The sequence below is a fragment of the Poecilia formosa genome, unplaced genomic scaffold (genome assembly GCF_000485575.1).
Source record: "Poecilia formosa unplaced genomic scaffold, Poecilia_formosa-5.1.2 Scaffold106, whole genome shotgun sequence".
NCBI lineage: Eukaryota > Metazoa > Chordata > Actinopteri > Cyprinodontiformes > Poeciliidae > Poecilia > Poecilia formosa.
Window position 1 is genome coordinate 612,376 of NW_006800045.1, and position 15,518 is coordinate 627,893.

A 15,518-nucleotide genomic window follows, 5' to 3' on the forward strand; every position below is an offset into this window, starting at 1 on the left:
TGGAGTTTCATCTTGCAGTTGTGATGAATTTACATCCAATCTTAAATTCTTACATGTTTACTGGACGGTGCACCACTGTGTGCCTCTGGAAACACTGCAGTCATGTGTTTGCATCCAAATGCAATGCACCAGGCCAAAATGTTTGACTTTTTGTTTCAAACAAAGGAGTGTCGGTGTTGGAGGACGTGTTAAAAGACGTCACAGAAGGCTGCAGTTTAATCGATGGTTATAGGACGCCATAGAGAATATTGACGGCGATGCCTACTGATGCCACTTAAACCATTAAGTCCGGCAGAGATCACAGGAGAGAGCACACAGCTTATGATGATGTGATGAATAAACAATCCAAGTGACCTTCTCTGTCACTTTGAGACTCAACAAGGCAAATTTGTCTCAGTGAAGATCCTCACTGGCAGAACTTGCACGTTTTTTTGTCAAGTCAAAACCGGTCGCGTTTGCAAATGTCTGCAGTCGTTAGAGCAGAAACTGCAGGCGGGCGGAGACCTACCAGTGTCAGCAGCGGGATGGTTCCTCTTTGGAACCATTAACAGTGACAAATTACACTTTAGGAGCTCTATGATGGCTTCATCATAGAGCCATCCTGTTGTAACCGAGTGCATTAAAGAGGCTGGCTATTCGTATTGATGCAGAAAACACAGACCTTCAGGGCTTTGTGTTGCATTATAGATTATGTTGTTTTATTCAGCCAATGACATGGACTGTGTAGAGGAAATATTGTATGCGATTATGGCCAGGACTTGCACCACAGAGCACCGACATGTTGCTGTAATGATGCCTTAGGGAGCCACTTACATGATTTTCTGTTTGTACACCTCAGCATAGTGCGCAAATCAAATAATTATTCATTACAGTATAAACCCATGTTTAGTGTGTTCTTTTAGATGAACACATGTTGTTGTTAAAGTGCTGTGGCATTGACAGCAGTCAGCTAACATAGTCTGCAGTGTAGCTTAACTAACTGATAAATATATAGTGCATACAAGCTTTCATACCTTGGATATTCTTGACATTGTGTCCTTTTTACAAGCACAAATTGCAATGTATGCTATTGATATTTAATGTGATAAAGTATAACCATCAAGTGGAAGTAGAGTGAAACATGTATTTAATTGTTTAAGTACAAATATTTTCAATTTGAAGTGGATTCATATTTAGTCCACTTAGTCATTACCTTGTAAAAATCATTATTTTTTGCTGAATAAGTTCACGTTGGCAGCCTCACATTTATGCTATAGTGTAGCAACACTACTACTTCATCAAGGTCTAAATGCTTGCATCAAGGTTGGAGGTGATTCACAGCTTGGAAGAGAAGATGGAGATTTCAGGCATTTACATCAATTTAAACACCAAAGCAGCACATGCACAGCAGGAGCCATTTAACTTATAAGCTTTGTGTCCCACATGGGAAAGCGGTCAATCTAACAGCCAAATTAAAACAAACTATTAAATAAATAAATAACAATCTGAGCACATGTGTTTTTGTTTTTGCCAAAATAGACCAAGACAAACTTAGGTCGAAACAAAGTGACAGAATAATTGTCGTTTTCAGTTTCAGCCCAGTGGACAGACAAGAAGCTCACCTTCCCAGGAGGACCACTGTCTCCCTGTTCCCCCTTGAAGCCAGCCAGCCCTGGAGGTCCTGCAATACCCTGAGGAACAAAGTGTCCATGTTAACACTGAGGATGAGTCGACAAAAGCAAACAAGGAGGACAACGCTGCTGCACAACATGAACTGCTGGTGAATTCAGGCAGTTTCTGATCGACATGTGGTGCCCTGTTGAAAACCGTGGTCTACGTGAGTCTAAATGTAAGGAAATTAAGCACATGTTGGTTTAACAGGACCTGTTAAACCATTGAATTAATCTGGGATTTAAATTTCAAAGTCTCAGTGGCTGACTACCTGGCTTAGAATGACACAAAACTCCAGATGCGACATTAGGGGTGGCCAATCAAAGTGTTGACGGGCCAGCACGTAGTCTAGATGTTTCTGTTGGTCCAACAAAGCTGAATTACCTTCTAAGTGTACCATTAAGTTCTGCAAGAAGTCTGAACTCTTCACTTGACTCGTGTGCTGAACCAGGAGAATATTTAAAACACACACACACAGGTATAAAGTACCTGCTTTCCAGGTAACCCAGGCAGTCCTTCTTTACCAGGAACCCCGTCTCTTCCAGGAACACCAGGCTTCCCCGCTTCACCCTGACGAACAGGCCACATCATGGTGCATTTCATATTTGTTATAAATACATGTGTAGTTACAAAACATCTCCACTCAATTCTACTTATTGCATGTGCATATGTGCACCCAAACAGCATGGCTGATCAAACCAAATATGAAAGGAGAACGGTAGAACTAACATTGACCTAAAATCTTAAGGTTCTGCTCCATAGGCTTATTTTTAAGCTGCCAAACAAACAAACAAATGAAAAAAAGAAAAAAAATGGCACTGAAGCTGCTATTTATCAATCAGGTCTTGTTACAGATGTTTTGGCATCGACTTTAATCACCTTCCTGTTTTCACTACAAGAGAAAAAAATGCCTCAGGGGCAAAACATTTCTTCCATTTCCCATTTTCCTCTCCGTGCTCCACGGTGCAGTCAGAACAGAATTAAATACTCACCACCTGGCCTGGTAGTCCTGGGGGGCCCTGCGGACCCTGTAGGGAGAAATAAACACATTGCTTTAACGGAATATAATCTATGTTACACAGCAAGGGGTTTTCAATGAGGAAATGTGAAGGTGGGTTTTCCCCGAAGGGAAGCTGGCTTTTTTTTTTTTTTTAACAACACATACGACAGCTCCTGGTGGCCCCGGTGGTCCAGGCAGACCTGTGCTCCCTTGAGCACCGGGAGGACCCTACAGAGAGGAAGACTAAACTCAAACACTGCACATCTCTTCCACAACTTCAGTGTTTGGACTGCTGTGACATTGAATCTGAGGATGAAGAAATATTTAGGCTCAGCCGTCTCACCTGGAAACCGACGCCTGCTTCTCCTTGATTACCCTGCGGGAAGGAAATGTGTTTTTTAGTTTCAGGACTTTGTAAATGACGAAATGCTGGAAAATACTGTGAAGCTACCTTTACACCTGGCGGACCTGGGTTGCCAGCAGGACCCATGGGTCCCTATTAGAAGAAGAAGAAGGAAATCGAGCTTTGAACTGTGGCAAGCGATTATCGATTAAAACACATTTTACTGCGTGTTCATGCTTACAGTTGGTCCCCTCATGCCAGGCTCTCCCGGGTTTCCCTGTGAGAAAATGTTTCATATTTAATGTTAAAACCATAAGACAGCAGTGTCAGGTGCAGGCACACGCGCCACATGCTAAGGAACATTCTGACATTTAGGAAATTGTTTTGGCTATTTCGCTGAAAGTTGAAGAGGAAAAGAAAAAAATGAGTAGATAATTTCTCTAAGCTCCAGTACGCCACGGAGCCTTATTGAACCTATTTCATTTATAAAATTACTAAATGACACATTTCCAGATGTTCAGCTGCCGAGCAGTGCTGAAACTCTAAACACATTCCTCATGGAGTTCAGGGCCTTAATCTTACTACAACAGCCTGATTTAAACATGCACCATGAAAAGCGCTTCCAGCTAAAATCACATTAATTACTCGAGGACACAGTTAAAGGATCAAACTCTGGTTTGTGCTCAATAAAAGCCACCAAACGACTCAGCACTCATTACTGACATACTCAACTTTTCTACTAATTTCAAATGTCACACATATTGATGGGCTAAAAGAAAAACTGATCTTGAATCGATGCAAATGATTTATTTATTTTTTGTGCCCTTCCTGTCATTTCGGTTAATTTGCAATCGGGACAATAGGAGCCAATAATAACCCAATGGCATCAGTCCAAATGTGGATACCTGTGTCCCTGGTAAATATGTGAGAAAAGCCTATTTAATTTTTATGTGGTGGAATAATCTCCTACTGTGAAAAATAAAATCCATACTTTGTTTTCAGTAGGTTTACTTAGTGAGGAAAACCACAAGAAATCTGAGTTAAAATAAAAATTAAAAATAAAAAATAAAAAACTGCTGATAAAATGACAGCAAATCGTGCTCTCATTTGCTCTCTTGTCTGGAACAGGATACGTGTTTTTTTTATTTAGAAAATATTTCTATTTCTGAGGACCAGCTGACTATGAAAGAGGAGTCTGCTGAATCATCATTTATGTTGATTTTGGTCACATGTACCTGAGAGACGCAAAAGTGACTCATTTTCATTTTACTGACATTGGCAACCAGACTTTTATCTAGAATCTCCTGGTTTCTTCAAAGAGGTCATGATTCAATGCACTGAAGTCTTCAACTGCATTTGAAGGAGCACCAGGCATCCAGCATCGTAGATTTTCCACCCTATTTATCACTGGCTATGAGGAACTTTTGTAGTTTTTTTTTTTTTTTTTTACATAACCAGAAAAAACAGTGTTGTGACATCCTGAACAGAGTCTGTTTTTTCTGGCGTCACTCCCAAACAACTGGATTGTGTATAGATTGTGTCTAATAGTGTTTATCGCAACTAGGGGGACTCCAAAGTATTGCTCTTTACTGGAGTTCTCCAGCAGTGAACTTCGGCTAGTTTTTCCCCGACTATCTTGCTCTATAACGTTTCATTTAGTGGCTCATTAAAATATCTCTTTGTTTTTATGTTAAGTCTGTTAAGACTCTTGGCTCCTAAAAAAAGCCATTTCTAAACAAATCCCCAACATTGTCCTGAGAGCAGCTCAAACAGAGATACGATTTTACAGCAGCTCTGCTTGTTATTTACATCCTGTCAATAGATCACAGCGACCTTTTCTTCTAACTTTCAGCAAAAGAGCAAAAAAAAGAGTTTGACCTTTTCCCAAAATGTAGAACTATCCAGAATACAACATTTATATACATTGAAATAAAACTGCACACACTACATTGTACACAGAAGCGGACAATAATGAGTCTCCAACAAATAATGTCATACATTTACAAACAATTTGACATCAACATTTGACAAGGAGACACAAAGACACAAATTAAAAACACGTACAAAACATACAAAAGGCAAACAAGAGACACAATGACAAAATCAGAACTGTGCAGGGATAATAAGACAGACAGCAGGCACAGCTGCACATGCACGAAATGGAACAATAAGTCAGAACGGTTCGGAGCAACCCCACCTCGAGACAGACAGACACAGTCACCGACACACAGCGCCGTACACAGGATCCTGATGGAGGCTCCACCTCGGGACCAAAGCCCACTTCCTTTCATCTTCACACTTTCTTTAAGTCTTAAAATGTTTTGAATCAAACTTCAAATATTACCTCCTGAGTTCAACACAAGTGCCTTTGGGGACGTTTCACGAGGAACCAATCAGGGTCTGACTCTTATCCAGGCTGCCAGAATATGGCTTAAAATTCATACGAATTAAGATTAAAGCAGCTCAGTTTGCCTAGGAGTTACATTACAGTGCCGGCATCGTGATGATAGGTTGTTCTTCCATTTGTTGTCGCTTTTCAGGCTCCTTGCTGTTTAATCTACAGCCCTCAGGCATATCAGTGACTTTGGTCCATACCCACTTGTGTCTGGTGGCACAGTGACACATCCCACCCTCCCTCCCTCCTGCAGAGCTTAAAGCATGCCAGCCAGCAGCAGAAAACCTACCGGTCTGCCTAGAACTCCTGGGAACCCAGGAAAGCCCTGGAGAGGAGGAAAGACAAAGAACAAAAAAAAAGGAAATGACAGGAGGGGCATGGGGAGACAGTTTGGTGGAGGAAGGTGTTGAAAAAATAAGACAGACAGAAAAGAAAATGAACAGAGACAGGAGAGACGGTTAGAGAGTTGGGTGTTAGGTGCACAGCTGCAACGGGATCAATGAAGCATTGGCGCAAGGGAGGGGGAAAAACAGAGCTCCGTTTGACTTGAGCTTGCAGCCAACCCAGTAGTTTTAGTCTGCAGGTCAGGTCTAAAAGCAGACTGGCTAATGGGTTACTCACTGGTTGGCCTCGAGGACCAGGAGCTCCCGTAGAGCCCTGCTCCAACATGTCGAGAAGGAAAATACAAATTGAGAGGAAGTGCTTAATGTCTGCAGCTCTCCTCCATTTTATTCACATCCAAAACAAGCAATCATGAAAAAGTGAGTTTGACTTTTAGTTTTGAGCATAAAAAACATCTTTAGAGTTAAAAAAAAAGAAAAAGCTGAATTGACATTATGTGGACTATATTTTCAAAACAATGTGTGTGCTTCTGATTAAATGACACTGTAAAATACCAAAAATGAAGCTGTCGTAACATATGTTGACTTCTATGAACAAAAATAATACTTACCAGTTCACAGTTTGAATCCCCATGCTAATACATCAAGCTACAAGTAATATCATTTCAGAATCGTTAAATTCAGAACTGCACATCCACTTACTGGTTTCCCATCCTGTCCAGGTTTTCCAGGGTCCCCTGGGGCCCCCTGGAATTACACACCACTTATTGATAAAATTGTGAAAACAGTACCTTATGTTCACACAGTGCTAAAATATACACAGCAAATATACATTTATGTGTGAAATGAAAGATTATCCTCTTTTGTGAAATAAGTTCAGCATTTTTCTGCCTTTTTTAATATGAACAATCTCCACATTTTGTTAACATGTATGACTTTGCAACATGTATGCAAAATGCAATCAACCCTGACCAGGGATGGAGATAAATGTGCCACTTAAAATAAAGCTTAGATTTACCTGAAATAGAAAAAAAAGAAGAAAAAAGCATCTTATCCTTTTTTATGACGATTTTATGTGTCGATAACGTTTCTAAAATAGCTGATTTTTTTTATGTAGCGTTCTAAATTGCTTTTGATTAGTTCAAAGTGACAACGAATGTTATTTACAACTTGTTACTTGCATACAACCTAATGGCATTTTATCACCAAGATGTATGTAAAAGAATGTCAATATAAACAAGCACTTTTATGTCCACACTTAGAATGTTTCAAGATAAAAGACAAATAATGATTTTGTTCATTAGAGGGAAAAATGACCCAACCAATCTAATTCCTGTGAAAAAGCAATTGGCCCATCAACATAATATTTGGTTGTGGCATAAATGGCAGCAACGACCACCATAAAATACTTGTGATCACTGGAAATAGGTATTTTACATTTCTGCAGAATCAATTTAATTCGGATATACCGAAGAGTTTCTAAGCCTGTCTGAGGCCGGGCCACATAATCACAATAATATTTATATTATATGTTTTGACTAGGCTTCATCATCATTGATTCAATGATTCAATGATTCTTGAATTCAAGAACGGAATTCAAGAAATTCCGTTCTTGAATTTCTTAAGATTGCAGCATGATGTGTTGCTTCTCGTCATATTGTGAGACAGTTGAGTCTTAAGCGATTTCCTAATTCCGCATTTTAACAATCAGGTAACAATGTGGCAAGTGAAACTGACAGGACATGTGGATAATCAGGAACTTTGTGATCTAATAAGCTGGTAATTGTTATTTCAAACAAGGCCAGGATGGTCTGAATGGATTTTAATATTAAAAAAAGGAATCATCATTTGAAAATATTTTATTTCATAAATATGTTAGAAACGAAGGAATCAATAATACGGCTAATACTTTTTCAGGGAACGTGAAGCTTACTGAACATCAATTAATAGTTTGGAAAATTAATGAGCGCATTTCCAAAAGTTTACAATAACCAAATGTGACAAATGATATAAGTGAGGTTTTGTTAGTTTTCAAATATGACGTTCTCTTTCCTCTGTCCCAAACGCTGAACTGGTCCACCCAGCTAAAACTCTTATGAACAGAGCAGCTCTTTAGCGCTGCTAAAGCTCATGCTAGCTGAGCTTTAGCACTTTCCCAAGGCTAACTTAAAACATGATCATATTATCTTTACATCTACCTCTCAGTAGAACCAGACTTATTCATCATTTCACCCAAACGGTATTTCTTTTTTCATTACGCTTGTATACTGTAACCTAAACCAAGAGTTATCTCACCATTGAACCTTCGCGTCCTTTATCTCCAGGATCTCCTCTGTCTCCTTTATCACCTCTAGGTCCCACAAAACCCTGTGATATATTTAACACACAATAACTCCACAAAACAGAGCATGAGGTGCTGATATGGGATTTTATATTCTTCGTATCTTACTTTCTCTCCTTTGGGTCCTAATGGTCCTGCAGCACCAGGCTCTCCCTTCACTCCAGGAAGGCCTCGAAGCCCAGGAGTACCAGCCAAAATCGAATCTCCCTGCAAGATATATTGGCACTTTTAAAATCAATTTTTCTTCAACGCTTCTACAAAAACAAAAAAAAACAAAAAAGCTCTCAGGTAGAGGGACTTAACCTTTTGACCTGGAGGCCCAGCTGGTCCTGTTAATCCAATTAAGCCCTGAAAAATGGAGGCAATTATCAGCTGACAGTAAAAACCGTAAAAGCTAACTACATGTGTCTGACATAATTACTCACAGCTTCGCCTTTGTCACCTTTCTCCCCTCGCTCTCCCTGAAACACAGACACACATGATCTCACTGTGCATGCCCAGTCAATGAAAAAGATCTTCATTTTGGGCACCATTTGTCTTCCTCACCTTTTCTCCTGGCCTCCCAGCCTCTCCGAGTTCCCCAGCTCTCCCTGGAACGCCCGGTATTCCCGGCTTCCCAGGCTCCCCGGCAGGCCCTGCGGGACCCTCTGGTCCTCGTTCTAAAACAGCTCTTCCCGGAGGCCCCGTTTGTCCTATGGGCCCTCGCTCCCCTTGGTCCCCTTTCGGTCCCCTATCTCCTTGAAAACCTCGAGCGCCCTGGAACAGAGGCGGAGTCACAATTTAGGATTCACTCAAGCAAATTGCTCCATTTTGATTTGCTTTAGTTTTTCATTTCGTACTTGTCGTTACTCCTCAGGACATGACACATTGCCAAAAGTTTTGAGGTGTTTGTCTTTACACATGCATGAACTTTAATAACACCCCCATTTTTAGTGGTATTTAAAATAGTAATAGTAATATTTGACCATTCTTCTGTGAGGGTATTTGTGAGGTCAGGCACTGATGTTGGAAAACGTAGCCTAGCTTGTGTGTCTGGCTCTAATTTAACCCAAAGGCTCTCTAAAGTTGAGGTCAGAGGTTATTTCCTCCAAACCAAACCAAACGTCCTCATGGGTCCTGCTTTATGCATCAGTCTTGTAGGAACTCGGAGGGAAATCCCAAAGCAGTTCTCATATTTTGGCAGCACATATTGAAAAGGAGGACACATTGCAGCGAGTCCAGAGTCCAGCGGTGGCCGGTTTCACACTAACGAATAACTTTCACACTAATCAACTCTGAACTAAATGGTTCTGCAATGAGCAGACATTTTTAAACACAGTTTGAGATTTGTGTAGCCATTATTACAGTAAAAGGGAGCTAGCACAACCACCTTGGAACCAAAAACCAACAACATAGATACTGGATTCTAAGCTAATTGTGGTTCCATAAAACACAGTTTGGGATGTGTGCAACCCTTTACTCCACATGTGTGAACAAATTGGATTCACAGTTTTCAAAAGAATATTCCAAAAATCTTGCCCTGTGCCAGAAAATGTCACATCAGGCATTGTTTTGTTCTCGTGAGAAAGATTGTAATGGCCCTTAATCAGATTTTATAATTATTGACCGCTCCCGTGCCCAGTTCTGCAGCCCCTCGTTTCAGTAATGACTCCGGCACTCTACCAGTGGTAGCTCTAATTAACAGAAAGTGACAAACAAAGCAGAGCTTGCAGCTAATCAGGAGATTGCGATTCGCTGACGGCACGCAGCGTGTTTCTTGTCGAGTCAACTCGGGTCAAATCAGAATCCGTCTGATTCCCGTCTGATCCGCTCGCTCTTTGTTGTGCAGATGAAACAAGAGGCTATTTGGCTCCCTTCAATAAATAAAATCATACATTCACATGAAAAACGCCGGACCTGCCAGCTGTTTGTGTGCAAATCACTTAACTCCTCATTATCTCTGCATGCTCATCGGAGAGTTACAAATAAAAAAAAAAATCTGTGCTTATACAATAGAAACATTAGAAACAGCATTGCAAAGCACTTTTTAGAACACGTGCAAGAAATCAAGGCTTTAAATGGCACCACTGGCAGATAATAAAGGTTATTAAATAGTTGCTGTAATTAAACTTACACTCTCCTCCCTATATAACAGCCTCATAAAAAGAAACTCCCATAAATAAATGATCAACAAGGCAGACATCAAAGATCTTTGTTCAGATGCCTCTCAGGTGTAGCACTCATCTTGGTGTACGCTTGGAAAATTTACCAATCGACCGTCTTAATATTGCACATTAAGTGACAAGGCATCAGACGAAACGCCCGCGTGACGGAGTGAGTCTTAGTCACGCTCACATCTGCTCCAGATGGTCCTCTCAACCCAGGCTCCCCTCTGTCTCCTTTGTCGCCCTTCTCAACAGCAGCAGGCAGCACTGTGTCCTTCCTGTCCACAAGCACCTTCAGATCCGATACCTGCACGCCGGGAAGGAACCAGATAAATGCAGGAGTGTTACAGCGGCAGCAGCGAGTCCCTGTGAAATGCTTCTGACCTCAGGTAAAGGGAGGTCAGAACAAATTCATGTCCACAGCTTCAGAAATGCATTTGACTCCTCTACATGCCACATTCTGATGCCGGCGCTTCAGAAATGAAAGGCCTCATTATAATTTTAAGAGATGTTGGGGTGTAAGCTCTCAAACATTTCAGAGGTGTTGGGAATATTAGACGAGGGGATCTTTTGGATTTGGCAGCCTTCTTGAAGAGCGGGGGCTAAATAAGAGTTTGAGGTATTAGTAAAAAAAAAAAAAAGAAAAAGAAAGGATGATCCTGTTGCTGCTGTTCCTCAAAAAGTACTTTAATAATCCTGAATTTGTGTTTTGTTACATATTCCTAAAACAGTACTGGTCAGACAGCAGCATGTATATTTTACATACATTAACTAGCATCGTTAATTCTGGCCTTTTGAGGAGGCATTTGAGTCGTTCTTTGGCCAATATGTATTTATATAAAAAAATGAGTTTATTTTGATTTTCTGTAACCTTAAGTCAAAATTCTAGGTTCAGTTATTGACATAGTCTCCACCCAACCCTTAACCCTTGACCTAATACCTTGAACCACACACTTATAAATGTCACAACACAGTTCTGGTAGTATTCTGAACAAATGACAGATAATCCTTTATGGCATAAATTTACTTCCCCCCCAACTACATGTGGAAAAAAAACATTTTTTTCTGAATTTGCTTACTTTTATCTCTTTGATATAGCTTGAGTTCCTTATCTCTAAAACAACAGTCTCCTAAATGAAACGTAATAAGCAGAGACAGACCACGTACCAGTATCCCGAGGCCGGACAGAGCTTTTTGTACATCCTTTTCAGAGAGCACAGACACCGCATTAATAATAGAAGCATAAATACATAAATACAAACAAAGAAAGGAAATCGTGACATCTCCTGTCATCATACCACTGCTGTCCCAGGTTTACCAGGAGCCCCGTCCTCTCCTGGGTCTCCCTGCGCATAAACAAGGCGTGCAGAGCTCAACACAACAATGACGAAACCTTGATTTTAATCTTTTAGGACATCAGCATCAATTGTGACTTACAGCATCTCCTTTAGGTCCTGCTGGACCTCGCTCACCCTGGAAAAAACAAACAAACAGTGAAGGTCATGAAACCAGACAGAGCATTTATTAATTAACAAAAAGGCAAAAGCTGTTGCCTCTTACTCTGGCTCCCACCGCTCCTGGAATCCCAGGCACACCCTGGAAAACAGGGGAATGGAAACGAGAACAAGAAGAAGATGAGTTATTCCACTGAGGCAGGTGTAAATGAAACCCACAGCAAAATGTTGCATCATACAATCAACACACATATGTACACACGACATGTTTTTAAAACTTAATTTTATTTTTTTTAAAAAGAAAAGAAGTGAGCATAAACTAGTTAGGTCATAACTTTTAGATAAGTTCAGGATGTCACAGCAATGCAGGAGGAAGTATTTTCTGGTTAAGCTGCATGGTTCTCATTGATACAGTTTCTAGTTTACGGACCTAAAAGAACGAAACTGTGATGAAGTTCAGGATGAGAAGTAATTTGCTTTTCAGGAATTTTAAAATCCTGAACTCACCGGCGTTCCTGGAGGCCCCTGTGGACCTGGGATGGGCGCAGCCTCAACACCTTTTACATAAACAACCTGAAATACATCAGAGATTAGTCAAAAGTGCTACTTTCCTGCTACTAGTTTTCTAGTTCTCTTCACAAGAATCACCTGCCCAGGTAATCCGACAGGCCCCTGCGGTCCAGAGGGGCCGGAGGGCCCAGCGGGACCACGGTCCCCTTTCTGCCCATCACGGCCCTGAAAAAAAAAGGAAAACAACTCGTGAACTTAAAACTGTGACTCACTCTACTCCTGGTGACTTCCTACTCGGCTGAACTACAAAATCAAAGCAGGTGGCTGCTGCCACCCCTCCGCTGATGTTCAAGAGATAATTAATATGAATTTGCACATGAAAACAGCAGCGTGACATTTGGCGCCCCTCTGGATTCCTCTCTGAAGTGGCTCCCTCCTTAAAGGCTAAGCTTCATCATTAGAAGATAGTGAATCTATACGGCCGGGTCTAAAGGAGCCCATTGATTCAGTAGAGGGCGAGTGTGTGATGTCGGGGTCAGAGCAAACTACGCCTGAGAAACGAGCCATTAGAGAGAGAAACAGACGAATAAAAAGGAAAGCCGGTGAGCGAAGTGATACAAACAGGAAGCATGAGGGGAAGAGTGGAAAATGTATGCAGAGTGGAACCAAACTTTAAATCACATGCGCAGTGAAAGATAAATAAATGAAAAAAGGTTGAACCAAACTGACATCTCTTCCAGCTGCTCCGGCGTCTCCTTTGTCGCCCTGCAGATTAGAAAGAGCAGAGTCACACCCCTGAGAATCTGAGCGTAAACACAAGCTGCAACAATTAGCAGGCTTTTACATTATCCTCCTGACATATTTATAGGTCTGGAATGTGTTCACATTTTGCCACCTTACATCAACAAACCATAAAGCATTCTAATGGGATTTTCTTCACAGAATAATGGGTAATTGTTACCTGGAAGAACAACAATTTTCTCTTTTCAATTTTCTCTACAAATAAGATTCCGAATGATGTGGCATTTGTATTCAACCCCCCACATTGCCCCCCACATTTTTGTTCCGATCTCAGCCAGTCAGACTGGAAGGAGAGTTTATGGGAACAGAAATGTTCAAAGTTTTTCCAGAGAATCTTAATGAGATGTGGGTTTGAATCCGAACATTTCCATTGTGACATGTATTTGTTTCGATCTAAACCAGTCCCCACTGTAGCTCTGGCTATGTTTAGAGTTATTCTCTGGCTGGAAAATGAACCATCACACCAGGAAAGCGGCCCACCAACAAAGATACCACCACCACCATGTTTGACATCTGCAGGTGATGCACTGCAGATGTGCCCAGGTCCGTTCCTCAAGATCATCCTGCAACTTTTAGATGCACACCTCCTCTAACTCGCCTGAATCAAAGGAGTGTGAATGAATGCAACACTGGCAGGTCTTTGCAGATCCGACTGACATGCTGATGAGGACATTCAGTAGTGGCTTCTAAAAGCAGTCCAAATGCATTCACATCACGCTTTCAGATTATTATTTTTTTTTATAAATAACTTTGATAAACATGCATAATTTCCAACCCCCTTCAAAATTCTGCAGTATTTTCTGTTTTTTTCAATCAAACAAATCCCAATTTGACACTTTTTTGTGGTTGTAATGTGCTAAAAAGAAAAAAACCTTTGAGCACCTTTATGCACACAATTTAGTCCACTTAGTTTTTATAAATTAGTTTAGTGTTATGATCCATTTAATGTTTAATGTTTATTTAGATGCTCACTGGACCGCGGATGTGCATAGAGTAATCTCAGTCCTCTGTATGTTCTTGTACATATCACAAATTTTAACAACAAAATTGATTTTGAAAAAAGGTTCAAGGTCTGAATCTCTTTGAAATGCACTCTAAAGCATTTGCTTGTTTTAGTTTAAAAGTGTTGCACAAACATCATCAAACACCTAAAATCAGAACATATTTTTATAGCCGATAGGCTGCTTTGCAATATCATGTTGCTAGTTCAGCCTAAATGTCTTCCACTGAGCTGAGATGGTAAACACTCATATGCATAATCATGCACTCATACATTTTAACCTCCCGGTGTCAGATGATATAAATTCACAAACAGCCACAGACCTTTCTCCCGTCTTCACCTGGCACTCCATCCTCTCCCTGTGTATGTATAAAAAAAAAAATGCATTACATTCTGAATTATGGCCAGTCTGCTCCTGGGGCTCTCAGCTCTGCTGTTCCAGTTGCTCACTAAAGGCAGTCATTATGCAGCAGACTTTATAATACATATCTGCACAGCTTTTGATCCTCCACAGAGAAATAGATCAGTACATTTAGCCCATTAGTGAGAGAATAACGGAAAGGGGAAAGTATGCACATAATTCATAATATTTTTTACTCTTGATAAACAAAGTCAATATCACATTGCTAACCAAAAGCATCAAATGCATCTCATCTGAGTAAATCAAAAGCTGGTAATAACACATCCAGAATATGAAGAGTTACCATTTTGCCCACAGGACCAGGTTTTCCATCTTCACCTGCTTTACCCTACATCACAAAATGACTCGGTTATGACAGAGTAGTTTAGAGACATAATGTGAAACCAACACGTGAGTAAGACAGTGAGCACTGACGGGTATTCCTGGATTTCCTGGAGGACCAACAGGACCAGGGGCACCTTGCTCTCCTCTTAATCCCGGTAATCCCTACAAGAACAGATCAAATCGGGAAAAAAAATAAAAATATGCACAGAGTTTGATCATAGCATACATCAGCAGCTGCAGAGGTACAGTGTGTCCACCCATAAAAGCAGGAGTCGGTTTTATTAAACCGAATGCTTGAAGCAGTTCAGAACCCTCGGAACCATTATTACTGTCAATATTACATAACGGTCTCCTGTGAAACTGGCCTGGCCTGGAGACATGTTTCTCCACTGTTAGCTTATGCAACAAGCCACAGGAGCAGAAGCAGGAATTTCAACATCTACACAGCGCCATCTGCTGTACGAACGCCTCAAGTTCACAGACACTTTGACTCCAGTGCAACAAGCAGGGGAATGTATGCTAACAAAACTATAAGAAGAAAAACAAAATACTTGAATTTCTTTTTTTAGTAATAAGAAATGTAACTTTGAATAGAAAAGGGGAGCTTACGTCTCTTCCAGCGTCGCCTTGCTTCCCAGGATCACCCTGTAGTGGAAACAGATATTAAAATACACCGTATCAAAAATACATATTTTATAATATCTAATATTAAATCAGAATCATTTTTGTTCTGTTTTAGTTTTCTTATGATGAAAAAAAATTCTATTTTCTATATACCTCAATTAAGTGATTAT

At 40.6% G+C, this 15,518-nt stretch overlaps 1 protein-coding gene across 2 annotated transcripts in view; it reads right to left on the bottom strand.

Moving 5' to 3' along the window:
- col7a1 (collagen, type VII, alpha 1) overlaps positions 1 to 15,518 on the bottom strand; it is a 69,640-nt gene that overhangs the window by 19,505 nt on the left and 34,617 nt on the right. Inside the window, exons 62-87 of one of the 2 annotated variants that reach the window (XM_016675130.1) lie at positions 15,334 to 15,369; positions 14,815 to 14,886; positions 14,684 to 14,728; positions 14,303 to 14,338; positions 12,908 to 12,943; positions 12,317 to 12,403; positions 12,176 to 12,241; positions 11,775 to 11,810; positions 11,652 to 11,687; positions 11,513 to 11,560; positions 11,382 to 11,417; positions 10,405 to 10,521; positions 8,617 to 8,826; positions 8,496 to 8,531; positions 8,374 to 8,418; positions 8,179 to 8,277; positions 8,025 to 8,096; positions 6,432 to 6,476; positions 5,678 to 5,713; positions 3,235 to 3,270; positions 3,102 to 3,146; positions 2,994 to 3,026; positions 2,816 to 2,878; positions 2,643 to 2,678; positions 2,140 to 2,220; positions 1,602 to 1,670 (exon numbers count right to left, since the gene is read on the bottom strand). In XM_016675130.1, the coding sequence (XP_016530616.1) occupies positions 1,602 to 1,670; positions 2,140 to 2,220; positions 2,643 to 2,678; positions 2,816 to 2,878; positions 2,994 to 3,026; positions 3,102 to 3,146; positions 3,235 to 3,270; positions 5,678 to 5,713; positions 6,432 to 6,476; positions 8,025 to 8,096; positions 8,179 to 8,277; positions 8,374 to 8,418; positions 8,496 to 8,531; positions 8,617 to 8,826; positions 10,405 to 10,521; positions 11,382 to 11,417; positions 11,513 to 11,560; positions 11,652 to 11,687; positions 11,775 to 11,810; positions 12,176 to 12,241; positions 12,317 to 12,403; positions 12,908 to 12,943; positions 14,303 to 14,338; positions 14,684 to 14,728; positions 14,815 to 14,886; positions 15,334 to 15,369 (1,557 nt within the window). Of the gene's footprint in view, positions 1 to 1,601; positions 1,671 to 2,139; positions 2,221 to 2,642; positions 2,679 to 2,815; positions 2,879 to 2,993; positions 3,027 to 3,101; positions 3,147 to 3,234; positions 3,271 to 5,677; positions 5,714 to 6,009; positions 6,046 to 6,431; positions 6,477 to 8,024; positions 8,097 to 8,178; positions 8,278 to 8,373; positions 8,419 to 8,495; positions 8,532 to 8,616; positions 8,827 to 10,404; positions 10,522 to 11,381; positions 11,418 to 11,512; positions 11,561 to 11,651; positions 11,688 to 11,774; positions 11,811 to 12,175; positions 12,242 to 12,316; positions 12,404 to 12,907; positions 12,944 to 14,302; positions 14,339 to 14,683; positions 14,729 to 14,814; positions 14,887 to 15,333; positions 15,370 to 15,518 lie in introns of both variants that reach the window. The other variant, XM_016675131.1, reaches the window with a different exon arrangement.